Source organism: Orcinus orca, chromosome 18 (assembly GCF_937001465.1).
Source record: "Orcinus orca chromosome 18, mOrcOrc1.1, whole genome shotgun sequence".
Taxonomy (NCBI): domain Eukaryota; kingdom Metazoa; phylum Chordata; class Mammalia; order Artiodactyla; family Delphinidae; genus Orcinus; species Orcinus orca.
In genome coordinates this window covers 78,328,962-78,351,871 of record NC_064576.1, presented here as the reverse complement: position 1 = coordinate 78,351,871, position 22,910 = coordinate 78,328,962, and the positions used below count along the sequence as shown (strand labels likewise).

Sequence of the window (22,910 nt, the reverse complement as noted above, 5' to 3'; positions counted from 1 at the left end):
AAGCATATACGTTTTAGATATCTGGAAAAATGTGATTTTTAAAAATTTTGTTATGTTTATATATGCTAATTTTATATACTACTTCTGTAACAAAGTATTTCAGATATAAATTACATGACAGCTTATATCTAATTCAGTGCTAATATTTCATAATTTTATGAGCAGTGCCTATAAACATGCAACACTTAAATTTTAAGTTTCTATGAAACTACAGTACTTTAATCCCTGCTTTAACTCTGTTTCTTAGATAAAGAGCCTGGATTTTTTATTTGTATTAAAGGCAATTGAGGAATTCTATAAAAATGAAGATGCAGAAAATCTTGAAATCCTCTGTCCAGTTCAAGATCAAGCCTGTGTAGCTAAATTTGAAGATGGAGTTTGGTACCGAGCAAAAGTTATTGGTAGGAAATTGCATACTATTTCCTCAGGGAAGTGTTATGCTTAAAAATTGATACCATTTGAGTCAGTACAAATTAAATCATGGAAGTGATATTATTTGATCTTACAGTTTTGCTCTTTAGAAAGCTAGCAATAGTGTTGATAGATGAACCTCTGGCTCCTTAGATTTCATTCGATTTGACTAGGACTTGACCATTTTTTTTTTTGTTTTCTAACATTGCCTTATTGAGAAAGTTAAATAGTGGTAAATGACACATACTTCACTCTTCTCCAAAAAGACAAATACTTTTTGTTATTTATCTGTGTTGTTTCTTCTAAATAATATAATACTTTGTAGGTACTTCAGTCTTAGGTATTAATTATGTTATATGAATTTTAGATCTCTTGTAGCTCTTTTGTCCCCTCTCTCCCCCCACATAGTTATTGATGTATCAAAATTTTTAGTTATATTCTTATTCTATGCAGGTATTTTCAGTGCTACTCCATAAAGTATAGTTTAATTCTGAGTTAATAATTGCATCAGTTTTTCACTCCGTTTTCTTTCATTGGGTTGGCCAAAAGGTTCGTTTCTCCCGTAAGATGGCTCTCATAGCACTTAGTTGTCTTTAACTTCATTCGAAACAATTGTATTGTTTGTTGTATTGTGACAGCTGTCGTATCAGCGTGCATTTAAAAAGAAACATCAAAATTGGTGAAATTTGTGTAGCCATTTTAATTTTGAAGATGGAAGAGAAAAACAACATTTTTGGCATATTATGCTTTATTATTTCAAGAATGGTAAAAACGCGACTGAAACGCAAAAAAAGATTTGTGCAGTGTATGGAGAAGGTGCAGTGACTGATAGAACGTGTCAAAAGTGGTTTGCGAAGTTTCATGCTGGAGATTTCTTTCTGGACGATGCTCCACTGTCAGGTAGACCAGTTGAAGTTGATATCGATCAAATAGAGACATTAATTGAGAACAGTCAACGTCATACCATGCTGGAGATGCTTTTGAGTAGCTGACGTACTCAAAACATCCAAATCAAGGGTTGAAAATCATTTGCACCAGCTTGGTTACGTTCATCGCTTTGATGTTTGGGTTCCACGTTAGTTAAGCGAAAAAAACCTTCTTGACTGTATTTCCTCATGCGATTCTCCACTGAAACGTAACAAAAACATTCCATTTTTAAAACAAATTGTGACGGAGGATGAAAAGTGGATACTGTACAATAATGTGGAACGGAAGAGATCGTGGGGCAAGCAAAATGAACCACCACCAACCACACCAAAGGCCAGTCTTCATCCAAAGAAGGTGATGTCGCGTATATAGTGGGATTGGAAGGGAATCCTCTTATCATGAGCTCCTTCCGGAAAACCAAACGATTAATTCCAACAACTACTGCTCCCAATTAGACCAACTGAAAGCAGCACTCGACGAAAAGCGTCCAGAATTAGTCAACGGAAAACACATACTCTGGGCTTCCCTGGTGGCGCGGTGGTTGAGAGTCCGCCTGCCAATGCAGGGGACACGGGTTCGTGCTCCGGTCCGGGAAGATCCCACATGCCACGGAGCGGCTGGGCCCTTGAGCCATGACCGCTGAGCCTGCGTGTCCGGAGCCTGTGCTCCGCAACAGGAGAGGCCACAACAGTGAGAGGCCCGCGTACTGCCAAGAAAAAAAAAAAAAGAAAGAAAACACATACTCTTCCATCAGGGTAACACAAGACTGCATGTTTCTTTGATGACCAGGCAAAAACTGTTACAGCTTGGCTGGGAAGTTCTGATTCATCCGCTGTATTCACCAGACATTACACCTTGAGATTTCCATTTATTTCGGTCTTCACAAAATTCTCTTAATGGAAAAAATTTCCATCTCCTGGAAGACTGTAAAAGGCACCTGGAACAGTTCTTTGTTCAAAAAGATAAGTTTTGGGAAGATCAAATTATGAAGTTGCCTGAAAAATGGCAGAAGGTAGTGGAACAAAAAGGGTGAATATGTTGTTCAATGAAGTGCTTGGTGAAAATGAAAAATGTGTCTTTTATTTTTACTTTAAAAACCGAAAGAACTTTTTGGCCAGTAACCTATGGCTACATTTTCCTAATAGTTTAAAACAATTTTCCACATGATTAGACTTTTCAGATAATGCTGGTTTGATTTTTTTTTTTTTTTCGTAACAGTGAAAACATCCTGTTATTTGCTCCAATTAGACTGCTTGTCCCCTAGGCTTGTTATTTTGGGAGTTTATTTCACTTGTTTTCCTAAATTGGATTGCTTGTTTTCTGGATCTCATTTACCTTTTCGGTTTACTCCCATATTTTGGTGGAGCATTTTCCTCAGAGAGAATAAATGGAAGGGAAATTTTGAGACCTTCCATGTCTCCCGATTCTACTCACACATGATTGATAATTTGGGGAAAACTGTTCTTTTAAGTCCCATCCCATATCCATTTGTTTGTTTTTGTTTAAAACCGCATCTGCATTCAGAGACTTGAGGAATGGTAAGAATCTAATGGTGTCGTTACACTTGAGATTATCTTTCTTGCATGAGGATTCCAGTGGAAACAGGGCAAGGTCCCCTCACCTCTTTACCTTACTCTTAGGGTACACACGACTTCTCAGGTACCTGAGCTGCCTGAGTGCCATCTCGAGCAGTGCCAGTATTGTTACATCTGCTTTCACTTCTACCAAGGGGCAGAGAATGCCCAAACTTTTTCCATTTTGAAATTACATGTACTGTATTAGTTTTTAAATTTGAAAGTAATGGCAACAAGTTTTGTAGCATTGTACATACGTGTGCTTAGGGGACTAAAGTCAGTCATATTTCATATTCTGAGTATTTACAAAAAGGTCAGTTTATGATAGATCTTTATCCAAACTTTGATGTGTTCAAACCTTCCAGAGGTTTCTTTGGTATCCTTTAAAATATGAAAACTAGTTTCACATAGAGGTCTGTTTCTGCTCATTTTTCACAATATCCCCAGATAATTTTTTTAAATTTCACAATTAGATATTATACAAATGAACCTGTGTCTTGATCATTAAGTGTTTTGCCTTGTTTGATTACCTATGTTGACTAACAAACATTAAGTGCTTCTTTTATGCTTGGTTCTTTGCAGAGTATTTTAAATAGGTGAGTCCTCAAAAAGAGTCTTAATAAGATTTGATTCTATTGGTACACCCACTTTGCAGGTGAAATAATGAAGCCTACAGAGAAAAAGTAACTTGCTCAGGGTAGTATCTTAGAGATATTAATTAGCGTTCTCAGAGTCACATGTCATTTAAGTGTCTAACTCCAAACCTAATTCTTAACTTTTAGGACATAACACCTAGCATTTGATGGCTGTTTTGTTATCCTGATTTTGTTTGTCCTTTAGATATCTTTTTAATTTTTTTTATTTTTGCGGTACGCGGGCCTCTCACTGTTGTGGCCTCTCCCATTGCGGAGCACAGGCTCCAGACGCGCAGGCTCAGCGGCCATGGCTCACGGGCCCAGCCGCTCCGCGGCATGTGGGATCTTCCCGGACCGGAGCACGAACCCGTGTCCCCTGCATTGGCAGGCGGACTCTCAACTACTGCGCCACCAGGGTAGCCCTAGATATCTTTAAATTGTTAGTTTCTCATTCACCGAGTCTGAACAGCTGTGCATTATGGTTGATTTTGTGAAGTTCACATATTAGAAATGTTTTCTACATTAAAATAATATTAAGTTTGTATGTTGAACATAAAAGTGTTCGAATCTAGTTGATTGTAGATCAGTCTTAATCTTGCTAGATAATTCTTTTTTTTCCCAAGTTTGTGATTTCCAATTTCATAATTTTTGAAGGATTGCCTGGACATCGTGAAGTTGAAGTTAAATATGTGGATTTTGGCAATACAGCAAAAATAACACTTAAAGAAATGCGTAAAATAAAGGATGAGTTTCTGAATCCTGCAGAGAAGGTAATCTACTCATTATAAATCATAGGGTTAGAATATTAGCACAAATATGCAAGTATTTTTAGAAGTTATTTTCACTGTAGAAATGTTCTTTTAACTTCACTTTTTCTGTAAATAATTTCTGATTCATGGGCTATAGAAAAGAGTCTCTGTAGTTACTGTTTAAAAAATAATATGTATCTTAACAAATAAACATTAATTCTAAATGTGTATATATTTGTGTCTTTATAAGTACTTACTGGTGTGCAGCTTTTAGTGTTATTTTGAAATATCTGTATAAGGTAGTAAGAATATGATATATTATGTGAAAAAAACTGATTACAGAAATGATTTTACTGTGATCCCATTTATGTTTAAGTATATATAATGTGTGCCAGAGAAAGAGAGAAGTCTGGAAGAATAAGTATCAATAAAAAACTTATCCTTATCTTGGAATCCTAGTCCCCAGAGATAAGTTTAAGGAGGTTTATTTCCTAATTCATATACTCCTAGTATTTGAATTGTTATTAAGCAGTATTTTTCATTTAAAAATGGGTAAAATGATACAGGAAAAATTTGAAAATACGGATGAGTAAAATGAGGTGGGAATCACTCAGAATTATTCAATATTTTTGATATATATACTTGTAAGATACATCTTCTGTGTTTTTAAGAATTATGGGATTAGGGCTTCCCTGGTGGCGCAGTGGTTGAGAGTCCGCCTGCTGATGCAGGGGACACAGGTTCATGCCCTGGTCCGAGAAGATCCCACATGCCGTGGAGCAGCTGGGCCCGTGAGCCATGGCCGCTGAGCCTGCGCGTCCAGAGCCTGTGCTCCGCAACGGGAGAGGCCACAGCAGTGAGAGGCCCGCGTATGGCAAAAAAAAAAAAAAAAATATGGGATTAGACTATATATAGTCCTATAACTTGATTTTTCATTTAACAGTGTATCGTAATTCTTTCAGTGGATGCTTATTTTTCCACTGAGTATACAATAATTCATTCAACAAAATACTCTGTTTTTTTGTTGTTTGTTTCATTTTTGGTTTGGATTTTTTTTAATAGGTTATTACGGATTTTATTTTTTAACTGATGTACATTATGTATGTTGCAAGTGTACAATATAGTGATTCATGATTTTTTAAAGTTATACTCCATTTATAGTTATTGTAAAATATTGACTATATTCCCTGTGCTGTATAATATATCCTTGTAGCTTATTTTATACATAATAGTTTGTACCTCTTAATCCCATACTCTGTTGATTAACTGTTTGCATTTATAAAAGTACTGTTAGAGACATCTTTGGACATTTATTTGTTTTCTAAATATGTATTAAATTCAAATGCAAAGTTTAGTTTTGTACACATTTAACACTTTATTTTAATTCTAAAATAACTGTAAGTTAAGTTTACTTTCTTAATGGTGCAATTTTGTTTGACACAGGCAATTAAATGTAAGCTGGCCTATATTGAACCATGTAAAGGGACACTGCAGTGGTCAAAAAAAGCTACAGAAAAATTTCAAGAAAAGACTCAAGATAAGTTTATGACATGTTCAGTCATTAGTAAGCTATTTCCATTTTTATTTGTTGCTGTATGATCATAATTTTAAATAAGACTAACATTATGATACAACATTTGTCAGATCATATAATAAATTCAATGTGTCATCAGTATGAGTAGTGAGAGAGAACATTTATTGAGAACTGGGGACAATGGAATAATATCTTCTGCAGGCTCTAGAGCCTAAAATCAGTACATGAGGCAAAAATTTCCATTAAAGATCAAGTCACCCTCAGCATGGCCCTTTGAAAGCCGTAAAGCAAGGAGTTAGCTTCTCTTGTTTCTCTTTGCTTTTGTCCTGGGTCTCTGTCCCTCATCTTGGAGTGATGGATGCTAAGGTATAATTTGCAAGAAAGTGAGGGGAGATGGGACATAACTGGTAAATAGGTTTTTTTGTTTTTGTTTCATTCTACTTGAGGAGGTTTAAGTATAGGCTCTCGGCATATTTTGAAAAAAAGTTGCTTCTTTTTTGGAACAGTTTGGGTCTGAGATACACAGGCTGAGCGCTAGCCCACAGTTTGGTAACCCAGCAAGTTTAATGGCAAAATCTGATCTGAATTTACATGAAGATACAATGCTATATGTTGTATTGATCTTCTTTACAGTGAGATATATTCCACTTCAGGATAGTCATGTTCGCTTCTGAGCTGCTGCCTCAGAATTGCTGTGGGTATTACAAAATAAGCAATATATGTTCTATATAGCTTTTCTCAATTTGAAGAATTCTGAAACATGTCTGGCCCCAAGGGATTTGGATGGGGGATTTGAAAGCTGTTATTATCTGGGATTTTGATCTTTTCCAAAGCTGTGACCAACATGGCTGTGTTGGTCTTAACAAGTACTAGTGCAGGATACACATGAGCATGTTTACTTAGGGTTGACTTAAGGGACTTCAAAAGGTACTTTTTACTGTATCCATTTTTTTTATTTTCATCATACTCCCATCTAGTAAACCCAAAATACCATGAGATTATTAGCCTGTTTTACAAGGGAATTGAAGCTTAAAGATCAATTGCTCAAGGCCACATAACCTAGAAATGATTGCATATTTGTGTTAATTTATTCACTTTAACATAAGACATTGTTCTGACGTAGTAGCTCTGTTGAAGAGGAATATGATGGTAGAAATTGTACCCTTAGTCTATAGAATTTTTATGTTTGGATTCTCTGATATAAACAGTAAGTTAAGGGCCTCTTAGTCTTGAGTAATCTCCACTGATTTTGAGCTGACTTAATGTGCTTTAATTCTGCTTCTCAGCTTTCCTTTTGGTATTTTATTCTGTTGGTTTTTAGCTCTCCCTTTAACGTCTCCTCCCGAGGTTAACCCATGAAGACAAGACCTCCTGGGTTTCTCTCTTGACTCCCCCTTTTTCATTCTCAATTACTTGTTATACCAATAATATCTAAACACAAGTTGTAGTGTATCTTAACCTAGATAATTTGATTTAAGGAATGCCAGAAGGCCCCACCAGACCTAAAACATCTTTCCCCATTAACCTGCACAGTGATGAGATTAGTATACATTGTTACCTTACAAAGCAAGAGACATTTAAATTTTAATTAGGAGCAGAGCAGGGAAGATGGTGAAGGTACAGCACCATGGGAAGCTGGCCCTGTGGAATAAAGAACTTGTGCATGGGCAGTGTGAAATCAAAGCACTAAAGGGAGCACAAAAGATGGAAAGTGAGGAGATTAGAGTTTACTGAGGCTCAGAGTTGCTTAGCTTTTTGTTTCTAGATAATTTATCTAGCTTTTTGTTTCTAGATAATTTATCTGTTAAAAAAGTAGTGAAGAATGATTTTTAAACTCTTGAAAAATAGCTTTCTAACATGTATTCTTACAACTAGGTAATATAGGATGTTACTGCTGGTAATGAGTTATCTTTTTATTTGGAATCATCATTCTCTTAGCACCTGCCAGCTACTATTGTATAGAAGTATAGGCATAAACCGATCTCAGTGCATAGAACTGTGTGTTTCCTAAAGAAATTCCTCTGTCGTTTATTCAAATGCATATTGAGCAGGTTCTCTATGCTATGTACTATAAATAAGTAAATAGGCACACGAGGTGTAACTTTACCCTCAGCTAACTCCCAGTTTAGATTAAGAAATAGACCTAATGGTTTGTCCTAAAAACAGAAGGACGGGGAAAAATTCCACTTAATGCTCTGGGTTGAGTTTTTGTTGTTTTAAACTTTGTGCTGCTTTTTTTTGTTGTTGTTGTTTGGTGCCATTCTTATAAAAGCTGTAAAACTTTGCAAATAAGCACTGGCCTGAATTAACTTTCATTCATTTCTTTTGTCCTCTGGAATTTGGCAGAATCCAATAAAACAGTTTAAAAACACAACAGAATGCTGCTTCAATAAGTATATGTCACTATGTTTTTTCTGGATCTAAAAGCTTTAAGCTGCTTTCGGTTCATTATGGAACAGTACACAATAACCTAAAATGAAAATTTTATTAACATTGGCAGTTCTTTTATGTGTGAAAAATGCTACTTTTACCCCTAGAGAGAGACTGACATGATGCAAAATGAAGGAAATTAAGTTCTCAGGTTTTTAAAAATTGCTCTTTAGTATATTTTGGGACATATTTGTTTCTTTCCCCAAACTAGTCTTAATGGTTTTACAGAAATTCTGGAAGACAATGTGCTCTTAGTTGAGCTTTTCGATTTTCATGGTGCTCCTGGAATGACTCCTACCAGTATTAATGACCAGCTAGTTAAAGAGGGCCTAGCATCTTATGAAGTAGGGTAAGTGGACCTGTAAACTTTTATTTTTACTTCATATGTAACACTTCACAAGAAGGGAAACTGGCATATCATTCCCCATTGATTATCTGCTTAGGCTATAGACTTGGGAGCTTTTCCCTGTTAATGGGTCAGTAAAAAGAGAAGGAAAAATAATTGGAGTCTTTAGTCTAGTGGGAATAGAGTGGCTTTTTCCTTCATCTGTAAGGGATTCTACAACAACAAGAATGGCTCCTGGAGATGGAGGGTGCTTCTAAGAAAAGGAGACTGGCGTCTTATTCTAGGTGGGGTGTCTGCTTAGGTGCCTCCTGAACCTTTGTGAAGAGGATCAGGAAGAGAAACGGCAGGGTCGAGCGTGAGCATCGTGGCAGAGAAGCCCATGTTCTCACCTGGAGACATGTGGATCTTTCCTGCGCTCAGGTAGATACTTTCAGAGAGACCCAGGCTTGAGCTATTGTGCTGAGACCCAGGCCAGGCCAGTGGTTGAGGTGACCCCAGAATCAGAAGAGCAGAGCGGTGCTAGGGAGGGTGGGAGGGTGTGAAGTCAAGACACAGCAGTTCTTCCACAATAGTGACTTGTGCATTGGGGTTGGCCCCTGAGGGGTCTTCTGAAGAACTCCCTCGCACAGCCATTAAGAAAGCCAATATTTGATAACACCCACACGTGATGCCTGCCAGGGGAAGCCAGAGGAGCAGTGAGGAGACACCCAGCAGAGGCCTGCAGTGACGTGCTCAGCGTGTGGTCTGGCTCTCCCCCCACCTCGCCCCTAACAAGGGAGGAACGGAACTAGTAGCAGAAGAGAGGGCCTGCCCTTTTTCACTATAGGTCCTAAGCGAGGGAGGGAAGGAAAGGAGAGGAAACATTCAAATGTATTGGACTGAGTTTTCTTTTTTTTTTTTAAGTAGGGTTATTGAGATATATAACATATACAATAAGAAATTCACCCTTTTTAGGTACAGTTATGAGTTTTGATAAATACATATAGTCATGCAACCATCATCACAGTCAAGATGCAGACTGTTTCCATCACCCCTCAGAGTTCCCTCTGGTGCCTTCATGTAGTCAGTCTCCTTCCGCCACACCCGGTCCTTGGCAGCTCCTGATCGAATTTCTGTCTCCATAATTCTGACTATTCCACAACTTCATATAAATGGAGTCATATAACATTTTGCCTTTTTGTGTCTGGCTTTTAAAACATTGTTGCTTATTGTTATTGAAATATGAAAGTTGTTTATACATTCTAGATACAAGCCTTTCATTAGGCATGTGCTTTGCAAATATTTTCTTCCAATCTGACTTCCTAAAGTGTCTTGCAAAGAGCAGAAGGGGGACTTCCTTGGTGGCGCAGTGAGTGGTTAAGCATCCGCCTGCCAGTGCAGGGGACACGGGTTCGATCCCTAGTCTGGGAAGATCCCCCATGCCACGGAGCAACAAATGCCGTGCGCCACAACTACTGAGCCTGCGCTCTTAGAACCCTTGCGCCACAACTACTGAGCCCGCGTGCCTAGAGCCTGTGCTCTGCAACAAGAGAAGCCACCGCAGTGAGAAACCTGCACACCACCACGAAGAATAGCCCCCGCTCGCCGCAACTAGAGAAAGCCCACACGCAGCAATGGAGACCCAACGCAGCCAAAAATAAATAAATAAATTTATTTATTTAAAAAAAGAAAAGCAGAAGGTTCTGGTTTTGAAGTTCAGTTTGACAATGTTTTTTCTTTTATAATTCAGGTGCTTGTGTTTAGGTAAGAAATCTTTGCCTAACCCCAGGTCATAAAGGTTTTCTCCTGTGTATTCTATAGTTTTATGTTTCATATTCAGGTCTGTCACCCTTTTTATTTTGTTAGATAGGCTTTGTTTTCTGTAGCAGTGTTGGGTTCAGAACGTGGAGCGGAAGGCACAGAGTTCCCGTACACTTCCTGCCCCACGCAGGCACAGCCTCCCGACCATCATCACCCCCTAACGTGTTGTGTTCGCTGGTATCAGTGAGACTGTATGGACGTGTCATAATCATCAAAGTCCATGGTTTATATTAGTGTGTATTCTGTGGGGTTTAACATATATAATGACTTGAATCCACCATTATAGTATCATACAGAGTATTTTCACTGTCCTAAAACTCTGTGAGAGCCTGTTCATCCTTCCCTCCCCTCCAGTTTCTGGCAAGCACTGATCTTTTTACTGTCTCCGTAGTTTTGTCTTTTCCACATTGGAATCATACAGTCTGTAGCCTTCTCAGATCGGCATCTTTCACTTAGTAATATGCACTTAAGTTTCCTCTGTGTCTTTTTCTGGCTTGACAGCTCATTGCTTTTTAGCACTGAATAATATTCCATTGTCTAGTTGCACCACAGTTTATTTATCCATTCACCTACTGAAGGACATCTTGGTTGCTTCTAAGTTTTGGCAATTATGAATAAAGCTGCTGTAGAGATTGCGTGCAGGTTTTTGTGTGGACATAAGTTTTCAACTCCTTTGGGTAAATACCAAGTAGCACAATTGCTGGATCCTATGATAAGAGTATGTTTAGTTTTATAAGAAACCGCCAAACTGTCTTCCACAGTAACTTCAGTGTGCGTTCCCACCAGCAGTGAGTGAGGGTTCCTGCTGCTCCACATCCTCGCCAGCATTCGGTGCTGTCGGTGTACTAGATTCTGGTGGCTCTAGTAGATGTGTAGTGGTGTCTCATATTTGGTTTAATTTGCATTTGCATAATTCTTACCTCACACTGTACACAAAGGCTAGCTCAAATGGATTATACTCTTAAAATTAAGAGCTAAAAGTAAATTTCCAGAAGAAAAAAGGAAATCTTCAGTACAGTGGATTGAGCAAAGATATCTAAGATAAGACACCAAAAGCATAGTCCATAAAAGAAAAGAAATGATAAGTTTGTCCTCATCGTATTTAAAACATGTACATTTCAAAAGACACTATTAAGTAAGTGAAAGACAAACAACAGACCGGGAGAAAATACTTGCAGAACGTATCCTATAAAGGACTTGTTTTTGGAATTCCTAGAACTCTTAAAACTCAATAAGAAGACAGTCCAACCAAAGAAAATGGATAAAATATATGAACAGACATTTACCAGAGAAGATATACAATTGGCTAATCGGTACATGAAAGATGCTCAATGTCATTAATCATCAGGGAAATGCAGATTAAAGCCATAATGAGGTACCATTTCTCCCCCACTAGAACAGCTGTTATACATAAGACAGACAATTACAGATGCTGGTGAGGACGTGGAGTAACCCTCATTACTGGGGGACGCAGAACAGCGTGTAGCTCTTTGGAAAATGGCTTGTGGATGTCTCAAAATTTAAACATAAAAGTACCATAAAACCTAGCAGTTCCTCTCCTAGGTAGCTACCCAGGAGAAATGAAAACATATGTCCATACACAAACTTGCAAGCAGTTGTTCATAGCAGCACTATTCATATTCTAGCCAAAAATTGGAAACAATGTAAATATCCAGTGACTGGTGAATAGACAGAACACAGTATATTCCTACAGTGGCATATTGTTCAGCCATAAAAAGAAGCAAACTGACACATCTACTTCATGGATAAACCTCAGAAATTTTTAAAAAATATTTCTTTATTTATTTGGCTGTGCCGGGTCTTAGTTGCAGCACGTGGGATCTTCTTTGCGGCATGTGGCATCTAGTTCCCTGACTAGGGATCAAACCCAGCCCCCCGGAACTGGGAGCACAGAATCTTAACCATTGGACCACCAGGGAAGTCCCTAAACCTCAGAAATTTTAATCTAGGTAAAAGAAGCCAGAAACAGGAGATTACTAATTGTATGATATGTCCAGAAAAGGCAAACCAGTAGATGCAGAAAGTAGATTAGGGGTTGCCTGGGGCTAGAAGTGGGCACAAGGATTAAGGGTAAATGGACGTGGGGGATCTTACGGGGGTGTATGTGTGAAAATGTTCTAAAACTGATCGATGCTGGTGGTTATACCATTTGGTAAAGTTACTGTCATACACTTGAAATGGGTGAACTTTTTGACATCTATGATACACTTCAATAAACTTTTTTTTTTTTTAAATAGCCCATTAGCTAATAGTCCTTATTGTTCAGTTACATAAGCGAGAAATATTTACAGGCTGACTTGTTATGCTATACTCAGTGGTGAGTAAGGTTGGTTTGTAGTAGGAAAGGAGATGGTCAGTCTGACCTTTCAGTGCGATAAGAGCTGTGCAAAGGGTAATTACGGTGCTGTGGGGGAATCCTGGAGGGCTCACCAGTGGAGCTCTCACTTAAGCTGAATTCTTTAATACAACCAGGAGTGAAGGCCTGCATTCAGGAAAAATATGTGTCTTTATGTATTGTTAGTATAGTCACACAGCTAACGGACAGAAAAAAAAGGTACTAGTGGCTGGTATGGCAGGAGAAACGCAGAGACTAGATGATTGAGGAACCTCAGTCTCTGAGAAGTAAATTACAGTACTTTTCAAACACTTGAATGTGTTTGCAGTTTATCCCTTGAAGAAAGGGGAGCTATTGAAGGATTTTAAACAGAGGACTGAGAGATTTGCATTTTAGAAAGCTGTGTCTGATGGCAAGTTTTCAAAGAACACCTGGAGATGGAAAATGGCTAGATCGTGAAACATAAAGGGGGTGAGCATCACAAGACCCTGCTGCTCATTGTAGGTGAGAAAGAGGAGGGAGTTGAGGTTGACTCAGGATCACTGACCTGACCACCAGTGACTGGTGACACTGTTCCCTGAGAACAGAGCACAGGTTTGTGGGGAGAGTGAAGGCAGCACCCGCTCTGGGTGTATTGGCGTGAGGTCCTGTGGCTAAGAAAGCAGAGGGAGAATCTCCAGGCAGCAAAAGCATTGTGCAGCGGTCGGGAGCTGTGGGCCATGCCCTCAGCCGTGGGACCGCAGGAGTCGCGTGGTGAGAGTGAGGAGCGGGCGCTGCAGCGGCTAAGGAAGGGGGGTGAGGGGAGAGGCAGCCATGTCTGCTCACCCTTGGTGCTCAGGCTTGTGCCCGGCAAGGGCAACTCCAGGTCTCCTGGGTCAGCCTGAAGTTTGTACCATTTGGGAGACCCCATTTTGAGAAAAAGAATGCAAAATTATAACTATAGAATTTAAAAAACAAAAGTAATATTTATATAGGCTGGCAAAAGAAATCAACAAATTACAGATTTTCAAAAGTTAACAAATACCACAAATGTTAGAAAATTCAGACTCATCTGTAAAATACTTTCTTTTTTAGCTGTATACTGATTACCACATGAAATATCAGATTTTGTGATATCCCTATGGAGAGAATAGAAAAGTAATCCAGTCTTTAGTGTGGCTGATCGAAATTTGTTTATTGGTAATTTTTTTAAAGTTTTTTAGAGCCATAGCTCAATTATTGGTAATGTCATGTAAATTTCTAAAATTAATTTTAGGAGAATCTATTATTTCTTTCATGTATTATACATATATTATGTATATACATAATATTCAAGACACTTCAAGTTTTATTATAATGAATCTTTAATACAGTTTGATTTGACATTTATTAATGTATTGATTTATGGTTTAATTTGTTTATTAACAGGGTAACCCTATTTCTCGTCCAAACTGGGACATGTTAAAGAATGAAAGAGAAGCACTGTTATGCCAGAAAAACAGGTGTACAGTGGCTCAATTACTTATTACACATAGTGGTGCATTAGCTTTGTATTGAACCTTATGTTTTCATATGTGACACTAAGGTTGTGGGAGCATTTCTGGAACCCACTGCTGCAGCAAGATGGCTAGCAATAGCGTAACTCCACAGGATGTGTCGTGAGCCACAAAACTGTATCCCACTAAATACAAACTAAATGTGTCTCCAACTCAGCTTCCCCTTAGCCACCCCAGAATGCTTTGGCCAACATCCAAGATGAGAAAAAAAAGGACAGGAAAAGTGAGAGTGGAAAGAGCCCGTGATCTTAACTAATTGCACTTACAGTATTTACTTTTGAAAATTTTATAAAAGCACATTGCTTTGCCCCTCCCAAGGTACCAGTTTTCATAAACCACCTCTGCTGCTCTGGCAGCCCAGCCAGTCTCCTTGCCCTTCCACACCCGGATTGCCGATTCCTGAGGACTGCAACCAGTCCCACTGTTTTCATAGTATCTATTGCCTGTCCTCAAAGTAAAACATGAGCTTCCCTTGATCAGTGCGTGCCCTGAGCACCTGAGGCGTAAGAAGAAAAGAAATGTGAAGTTCCACAGTCTAGTCTGTCGGGCTCAACTATATCATATACGCACACCATCCTTTATAAAATAAAACATAATGTTTCCCAAATATTCTGGTGCCTGTCTACCTTAAGGTTCATGTCATGTCCTACTGCTTTACTATGTCAAAGCTACATGTTTTCTTTTGGTTTCTGGAATGCCTCACTAACTTCTGCTTGTCCTTTTAAAATCTCAATTGAAATGTCATTTAATCAAGAGAAACCTTCTCCAACTCACAGACTGGGTTAGATTTCGTTGGCCTATGCCCTTGTTCTGTATAATGTATTTTTTGTGTAATTATGTGATCTCTCAGTATCACAATAGCATAAACTCCAGGAGGACAGGAACCCTGCTTATTTTGTCCACTGCCATATCTCTGGGATCTAGCATTCTTGGCTCACAGTATGTACCCAGGAAATATTAGTTGAATGAAAGAAATGAGTACCTGGGTCTGGAGCATGGAAGAGAGACCTGGTTAGGTGATTCAGATGGCAAGTTAACATACACATAATAAATGAGTCCATCACTTTCATCAATCATCCCAGTCTTCCTAGGTGAAGATGCAAGTCTGAGCATTATCACTTACAAGAGAGAGAAGTTAAAAAAAAAAAAAATCGGGAACCTAAAACTAAAGAAAAACCAGGAACCAAAGAAAGAGAACATTTCAAGAAGGAAAGAGTAGCTAGTTTAGGCTCGGAGTAGATGTTGAGTAAGGACTGAAAACTGTCCATTAGATTTAGAAGGAAAAATTGTTAGTCTCTTAGGTTAGCAAAATCTCAAGCTTATTGTGAAAGAACTTAAGTTTTTTCCTTTAAAGAAATTTTGACATTAATTATTTGTGATTAGAATCTGAGCTAATCTGATTCATTAAACATTCTAAACACTTCTATAATTTTGCTTATTAAGATATTTTAAAATAGCAGTTGTTTTCCACTTATATTCTCAGACAGATGGATACTTTTTAGTCAAGGAGAAATATTCAAGTCACCAAAAAAAAAGACACTGAATAGTTCTATTCCTTTGTGAGTACAAAATATCAGTGGGAAATTGTGTAATTATGAGCACGCTTGGTATTTTAAACTGTTTTTAAAATAGAAAGTTTGGCTTTTACTTTTCCTCTTTGTCCTTTGTTAATCATTAAGAACTCTTTTTAAAAAAAAGACTAGGGCTTCCCTGGTGGCACAGTGGTTGAGAGTCCACCTGCTGATGCAGGGGACACGGGTTCGTGCCCTGGTCCGGGAAGATCCCACATGCCGTGGGCCCGTGAGCCATGGCCGCTGGGCCTGCGCGTCCAGAGCCTGTGCTCTGCAAAAGACTAAAATTTCTGTTAGTATCAAAACTGCAAAGCAGTGAATCGTATCTAAAATCATATTATTCATCTCTAGATCTAAGCAAATACAAACATAAATATTTTGCAAGCTACTCTTTTTGCTAATGGGTTTTGTTATTTTTCAGATACACCCTCAAAGATAATTCCAAAAAGCATACTGAAGTATGGGATCCTTCTCCAGAAGAAATTATTTCAAATGAAGTAAACAACTTAAATCCTGTATTTGCAAAATCTCTACCTAATGAGGATCTGCAGTCACTTTATTATAAGGAACTGCCTGTGTACATCTGCAATGTAGTGTCTCCTGAGAAGATTTATGTTCAGTGGTTATTAACAGAAGACTTACTTCATAGGTATAACATTCAAAGAAAACATTGTGCGTGTAGCTTTATTCTTCTTTCTGTATTTCGTTTCAAAGATCTAGAAGTCATAAATGCAGAATTTTAAAAGTACAAAATTATTTCAGCTAAATATTCACTAAAAAACCAGTTAAAAATATACAAATAATATTTTTACTGGTTATTTTCACTGTGTTAGGGTTTATAAATTCCACAAATGCTTACTGAGTGCCTATTATTTGACAGCCAGTATTATAGGTGTTGGGGATACAGTGCTAAAAACATGGACAAGCTTATGCTGTCATGGAGCTTAAATTCTAGTAGAGGGAGTGACAGTGAACAAAGTATTCAGTGCAGCAGATGATGATGAAGACGAGAAAGATCAAGCAGTGGGGGAGGAAGACCTCACAGAGTCAGTGACACTTGAAATGGACCCTGAAGGCAGGGAGGGAGGGAGCCATGAAGATGCCTGGGAGAAGCTCACGTCAGGCAGAGGGAAGAACTAGTTCCAGACCCTGCAGTGGAAATGTGCTTGGGTGTCCAAGGAAGAACAAGGTAGCCGGTTTGTTTGGAATAGAATGAGGGAGGGAGGACAGTAGAAGACAGGGAGTCAGGGAATTGTACGTCACAAGAAAAGGTTTCGAGAGTTAACATTTTTTTTCTTTACATAGTTTAGGAGAAAAGATGGTCTCTGCTTATGAAAACTCAAAATGGGAACCTGTTAAATGGAAGAGCAATATGCACTGTGCTGTTAAGATCCCAGATGAAAATCAGTGGCAAAGGGGCCAGATCATCAGAATGGTTACAGACACATTGGTGGAGGTAAATGCAGCATTAAGAATATAATCATGAAAGTGAATGCATTTTGTATTTTCATCCAATTTTTATCATGCTTTTCAGTTTGCAAAAAAAAAATTTTTAAGCACTGTCTTTCCATAGACTTAATAAGTTATTGTTTTCATAGGTCTTGCTGTATGACGTGGGTGTTGAACTAGTAGTGAATATTAACTGTTTAAGAGAACTTCAAGAAAACCTAAAGACCATGGGAAGATTATCTTTGGAATGCTCTCTTGTTGATATAAGGTAGTTTTTAGCTGAGTAAATTTTCTCATTATTGAATATGATTTTAAATATGTTTCTTTTTGGATGGATTCTTATCAGTTTTGATTTTTCTGACATATTCTGAAATTTTCATAAGATCTAGTTGATCTGTCTAGTTAATTTTAAGGTTTTAAGCAGGAAAGAAGAACTTCCCTGGCACTCCAGTGGTTTAGACTCTGCACCTCCACTGCAGGGGGCGTGGGTTCAATACCTGGTCAAGGAACTAAGATCCCACATGCCGCATGGTGTGGCCAAAAAATTAAAAAACAAAAACAGGAAAGATAAAAATGTGAAGTACATAATAAACTTTGGTGGTATCTAGAAAGAATTCAAACTGTTAAAAAAAAAAAACCCTTGAGGCACACAAGCAGATAGAAATAAAAATGTATTTCATAAGCTTAAAATTGCATGGATAGCTAAAAATGTGTAAATTACCAGAAAGAGTGAATTAGGATTCTGGGAAATGGCAAGGTATAATTGTAGAGTCTGCTAGAATCCTACCATAAACACATAAACATGGATGCAAATCTGCAGACTGCATGGACAACATCTACAACGAAAGTAGGCAACACAAGCAGGTGGGGTGCTCCACAAACCAGACCCTGTGGTGTCACACTTGTGGGGGAGGATGGAGAGGGAAAGCTGCCTGGGGTCCTCACAGGTCTGAAAATAGGAATTGGCAACAGCATTTCACTAGAGCACATGGGCCAACTTGAGAACAGCAACCAAAAGTGAGACGCAGGGTGCTCTTTGTAGTTCAATGCGAGAGCTCTGTGACAGGCCGGTGTTTCATGGTACTGAAGCCTTCTTAGCCATACAAGCTCTCTTCCAGGACCCCCAGACAGAGGAGAATCTGCTGAGAAGAGAGCCTGATTTGAGCAAGGCAGACTGTGGGGCAAAGGAAAGAAAAGATGCAGATAAAAGTAGAGAGCAAGGTATGAAGCCATGTTGTCTGTCACTTTGGGAGAACGACACAAGTCAGAGTTCCAGAGCCATGAAGCTCGGAAAGCAGTTGTGATCCCCCCGTTGTCCTGAAGTACAGGAAATTTTACTTCACTTAAAACATTAGTGAAAAGAAGGATTACAGTCGAACTCCTTACAAATTATTATGAGAAAAGAGAATTAGGAGCCAAATAATATCCCTAGAGGCAATGGAATCCACGAAAAAGACAGGCTTACAAAGCAGTAGTATTTCAAAGTAAACTAAAAAATTTAGAAAATGATAGACACTGTGAAGAACAACATAAAATAGAATTAGAAAAACTCAAATAAGATTGATTACAGAAAAAGGAAGATTTGAAAAGAGATGATAGCACTCAGGAAGGAAAAGAAAATCATATCAGAATGTAGACTAAACTGGAAAAAACACAAAGCAAATAAGTAATAGAAAATGTCTTAAAGAGAAATACAAGGGACTTCCCTGGTGGCACAGTGGTTAAGAATCCAGCTGCCAATGCTGGGGACACAGGTTTGATCCCTGGTCCGGGAAGATCCTACATGCTGCAGAGCAACTAAGCCTGTGCGCCACAACTACCGAGCCTGCATTCTAGAGCCCACAAGCCACGACTACTGAGTCCGCGTGCCACAACTACTGAAGCCTGCATGCCTAGAGCCCGTGCTCTGCAACAAGAGAAGCCACCACAGTGAGAAGCCTGCACACCGCAACAGAGTAGCCCCTGCTGACTGCAACTAGAGAAAGCCTGAGTGCAGCAACAAAGAGCCAACGCAGCCAAAAATAAATAAATAAGTAAACAAATAAATTTAAATAAATGTTTAAAAAAAGAAATACAAGATCAAAAGAAGGGCAGATGTTTTTAATTTAAAAATCCAAAGGATTTAAAAGAAAACAATATACATGTAATAGGAATGTATACATGTAATAGGAATGTAATAGGAATATACATGTAATAGGAATGTCAAAGAACAAGACTAAAAGAAATAGATCAAAACAAATACTAAAAACCCAATTCAAAAAAGTGTCCCTAAAATACTGCTTTAAAAAATACATTGAAAAGGCGCACTGCCTATCTTGGAAAATCGGTTCAGGAATGCCAACACTGAGAGATTATCTAGTAAAATCATTGATTCACGAGAGATATAAAATAACATTGTCATCATCAACACTTTATGCCAGAAGGTAAGAGAGTAACATTCTAAAAATACTCAAAAGAAAATGGCAAGCTGTGGGTTTTATATCCAGCCAACTGACTTTCAGGTATTGGTAAAAAGACCACAAAATACTGATTTCATCACTCAGGGGATATTGTTTCCAGGAACGGTCCCTGTAAGAGAACAAGTTTTAGGTAACCAACGAGAGAGATTTTGACATAAGAATTGTGGTGAACATTACATTTATTTTACCAAAAGAACCAAGATTAAATGATAGTTATTAGGAAAACAGTATAGAATGCAAAGTAGATCAGCCACAATTTCAAAGAATGGAGGGAGAAAGGAGAGTATATGTGAGAAGCTGAATCAACCTCCTGTTGTCACATTGGTATTAACTAAGAGTAAGTACTTCAAATAAGTTGGGGAAAAGAGGTTACTAACAATATCAGTTTAACATTAGAACAACATTAATATTTTATGCAGACAAATCAGTAAAAATAGTAAAATGAAATTAACTGTATATGGTGGTGGTATAGCCTCGCAGAGAGGAACTTTTTCAAGTGACTTTAAAACACAATAAGTTGACTGTACATGCTTACCAAAATATATCCTAAGGACAAGAAATAACTGTCCCCCCCAAGTCAGCTGTTTTTATTAATCCCAAAGTTGGTTGTAGTGTTACTGAAACTGTTGTGTGTGTTTTGTGGGATAATTCAAAATAGTAATTATGTTACATATTATAAAGAACAGTTGTTAGATGGTAAAAATGTAAGATTAAGGTTGATTTACCTTGTACTCCTGATTTTGAATTCATAGTATCAGTAGAAACTGATAAGGTATTTTAATTATAAAAAAACATGTTATTTAGCCTTGTAACATGAAGGACCCAGTAGCAATGAGCCATGCTGGTGCACAAATTGTGGTCTCCAAATACCATTTCCCACTAAAAGAATTTAGTGCTCTTTGGGAAAATGTCTGATTCCAGGTCTTGGGAAGGAAATACACAGTGTGAGCCTAGAATATCTTGACCTAGCAAAAAGCAAGAAAGCTATAAATAAATAGATGGATGGATAGATAGATTATGACAACAGGACTCAGTAGCCAACCTGAATAAACTTCCACTGACCAAAGATGGGACAGTTTGAACAGCAGTAGGATGATTATTATGTTGTATCAAAGCATTTGATATGTTTAAGTCTCTAAATTCATAAAGTGATTTTTAAAAAAAACATCACTTTTAGAGGATTCTAGGGAACTAGTTCATTATTCTGAAAATTGGTAAATAAGGGAAATGAGCACTTGTTTTTCCTGTACAATCTGTGTCTCGAGATATCAATTAGGTGGTAAGGGAAAGTTGTTCTTTATAAGCATTCCTTCTAACAAAGGAAGAATGATATCATTGGAATACCACCATTTTACAACTCTTATATACTAAGGGATCTAGACATGATTGTTGGTGGCTGCTAACATCACAAAAGAGAATCAGACATTATGTACCTCCTGAGGGAAGTACACAGCACCATCTCTGAATAGTACTGCTGAAAAAAGAAATAGGCGAACCTGAATCTGATCGAGACTCTAGACCTAACTATGAATTTAAAGGAAATACAAGAGATGGATGAACATGTTAAACACCATGAGAATGCAGTCAGCTAAATTCAGACCATTGAAACTGCAAACCAACTCTGTTTATTCAACAGAAAATTACAAGGGAAAGAGATGGAAGGGGCACTAATGATACATATTGCCCATTCATGATGTATGGATTTTGTTTACCAATTCAGACTGTTTTGAAACATCAGGAAAAAAACACCATCTGAATAGTTGATCTTAAGAATAGTTGATCTTAAGAAATTATTAATTTTTAATGTGACAACAGTACTGTGGTTATGTTTATTTAAAAAGATTTAGTTTTGGGGCTTCCCTGGTGGCGCAGTGGTTGAGAGTCCGCCTGCCGATGCAGGGGACGCGGGTTCATGCCCCGGTCCGGGAAGATCCCACATGCCACAGAGCAGCTGGGCCCGTGAGCCATGGCCGCTGAGCCTGCGCGTCCGGAGCCTGTGCTCCACAACGGGAGAGGCCACAACAGTGAGAGGCCCGCGTACTGCAAAAAAAAAAAAAGATTTAGTTTTGGAAATGCAAGCTAAAATATTTTCAAATGAAATAATGTTAAATCTGGGACTTAAAAATAATTAGGGGCTTCCCTGGTGGCACAGTGGTTAAGAATCTGTCTGCCAATGCAAGGGACACGGGTTCGATTCCTGGTCCGGGAAGATCCCACATGCTGCGGAGCAGCTAAGCCCGTGTACCACAACTACTGAGCCTGTGCTCTAGAGCCTGTGAGCCACAACTACTGAGCCCACGTGCAACAACTACCCGTGCTCTGCAACAAGAGAAGCCATCGCAGTGAGAAGCCCGTGCACCACAACAAAGAGCCCCCACTCGCTGCAACTAGAGAAGCCCTCGTGCAGCAACGAAGACCCAGCTCAGACATACATACATACATACATACATACACACACACATAAATATTAAAAAAAATAATCAGGGATGGGAGTGAATACATGGGAATATGATGAAATAGAATTGGTCATGTATTGACAATTGTCAAAGCTGAATGATAGATGAGATTTATTATATTCTCTTTGCTTTTGAATATGTTTGAAAACTATAATTGAAAAACAAATAGAAAATTTTTAAAGGTAAATTCACCAGATATTTTTTATTATATAAGTTTCAGCGGTACAGCATTATAATTTGACATTTGTATTCACTGCAAAGTGATCACACCACAAGCCTAGTTACCATCCATCACCGTTATAATTGACACCCTTCACCCTTTGCACCCATCTCCCAACTCCCTTCCCCTCTGGTAACCACTAATATGATTTCTGTATGTATGAGTTTGTTTCTCTTTTGTTTGTTGGTTTTTTAGATTCCACATATGAATGAAATCATGTGGTATTTGGCTTTCTCAGTCTGGCTTATTTCATTTAGCATAATATCTTCAGGGTTCATCCATGTTGTTAGAAATGTCAAGATTGCATTTTTTTTTTATGGCTGAGTAGTATTCAATTGTGTGTATATCACATGTCCTTTATCCATTATTCCATTTTATGGATCATTAGGTTGCTTCCATATCTTGGCTGTTGTAAATAGTGCTGCAGTTCACATAGGGGTGCAGATAGCTTTTTTTTT

The 22,910-nt window shown here is 38.2% G+C and overlaps 1 protein-coding gene across 6 annotated transcripts in view; it reads left to right on the top strand.

The window, feature by feature from the left end:
- The window catches only part of RNF17 (ring finger protein 17), a 111,893-nt gene that overhangs the window by 53,221 nt on the left and 35,762 nt on the right, over positions 1–22,910 (top strand). For 5 of the 6 annotated variants that reach the window (XM_049701235.1, XM_049701234.1, XM_049701236.1 and 2 more), the window contains 7 exons: positions 248–401; positions 4,202–4,317; positions 5,740–5,860; positions 8,489–8,609; positions 16,290–16,517; positions 17,174–17,324; positions 17,467–17,585. In XM_049701235.1, coding sequence (XP_049557192.1) covers positions 248–401; positions 4,202–4,317; positions 5,740–5,860; positions 8,489–8,609; positions 16,290–16,517; positions 17,174–17,324; positions 17,467–17,585 — 1,010 coding nt within the window. The remainder of the gene's footprint in view (positions 1–247; positions 402–4,201; positions 4,318–5,739; positions 5,861–8,488; positions 8,610–16,289; positions 16,518–17,173; positions 17,325–17,466; positions 17,586–22,910) is intronic. The other variant, XM_033409409.2, reaches the window with a different exon arrangement.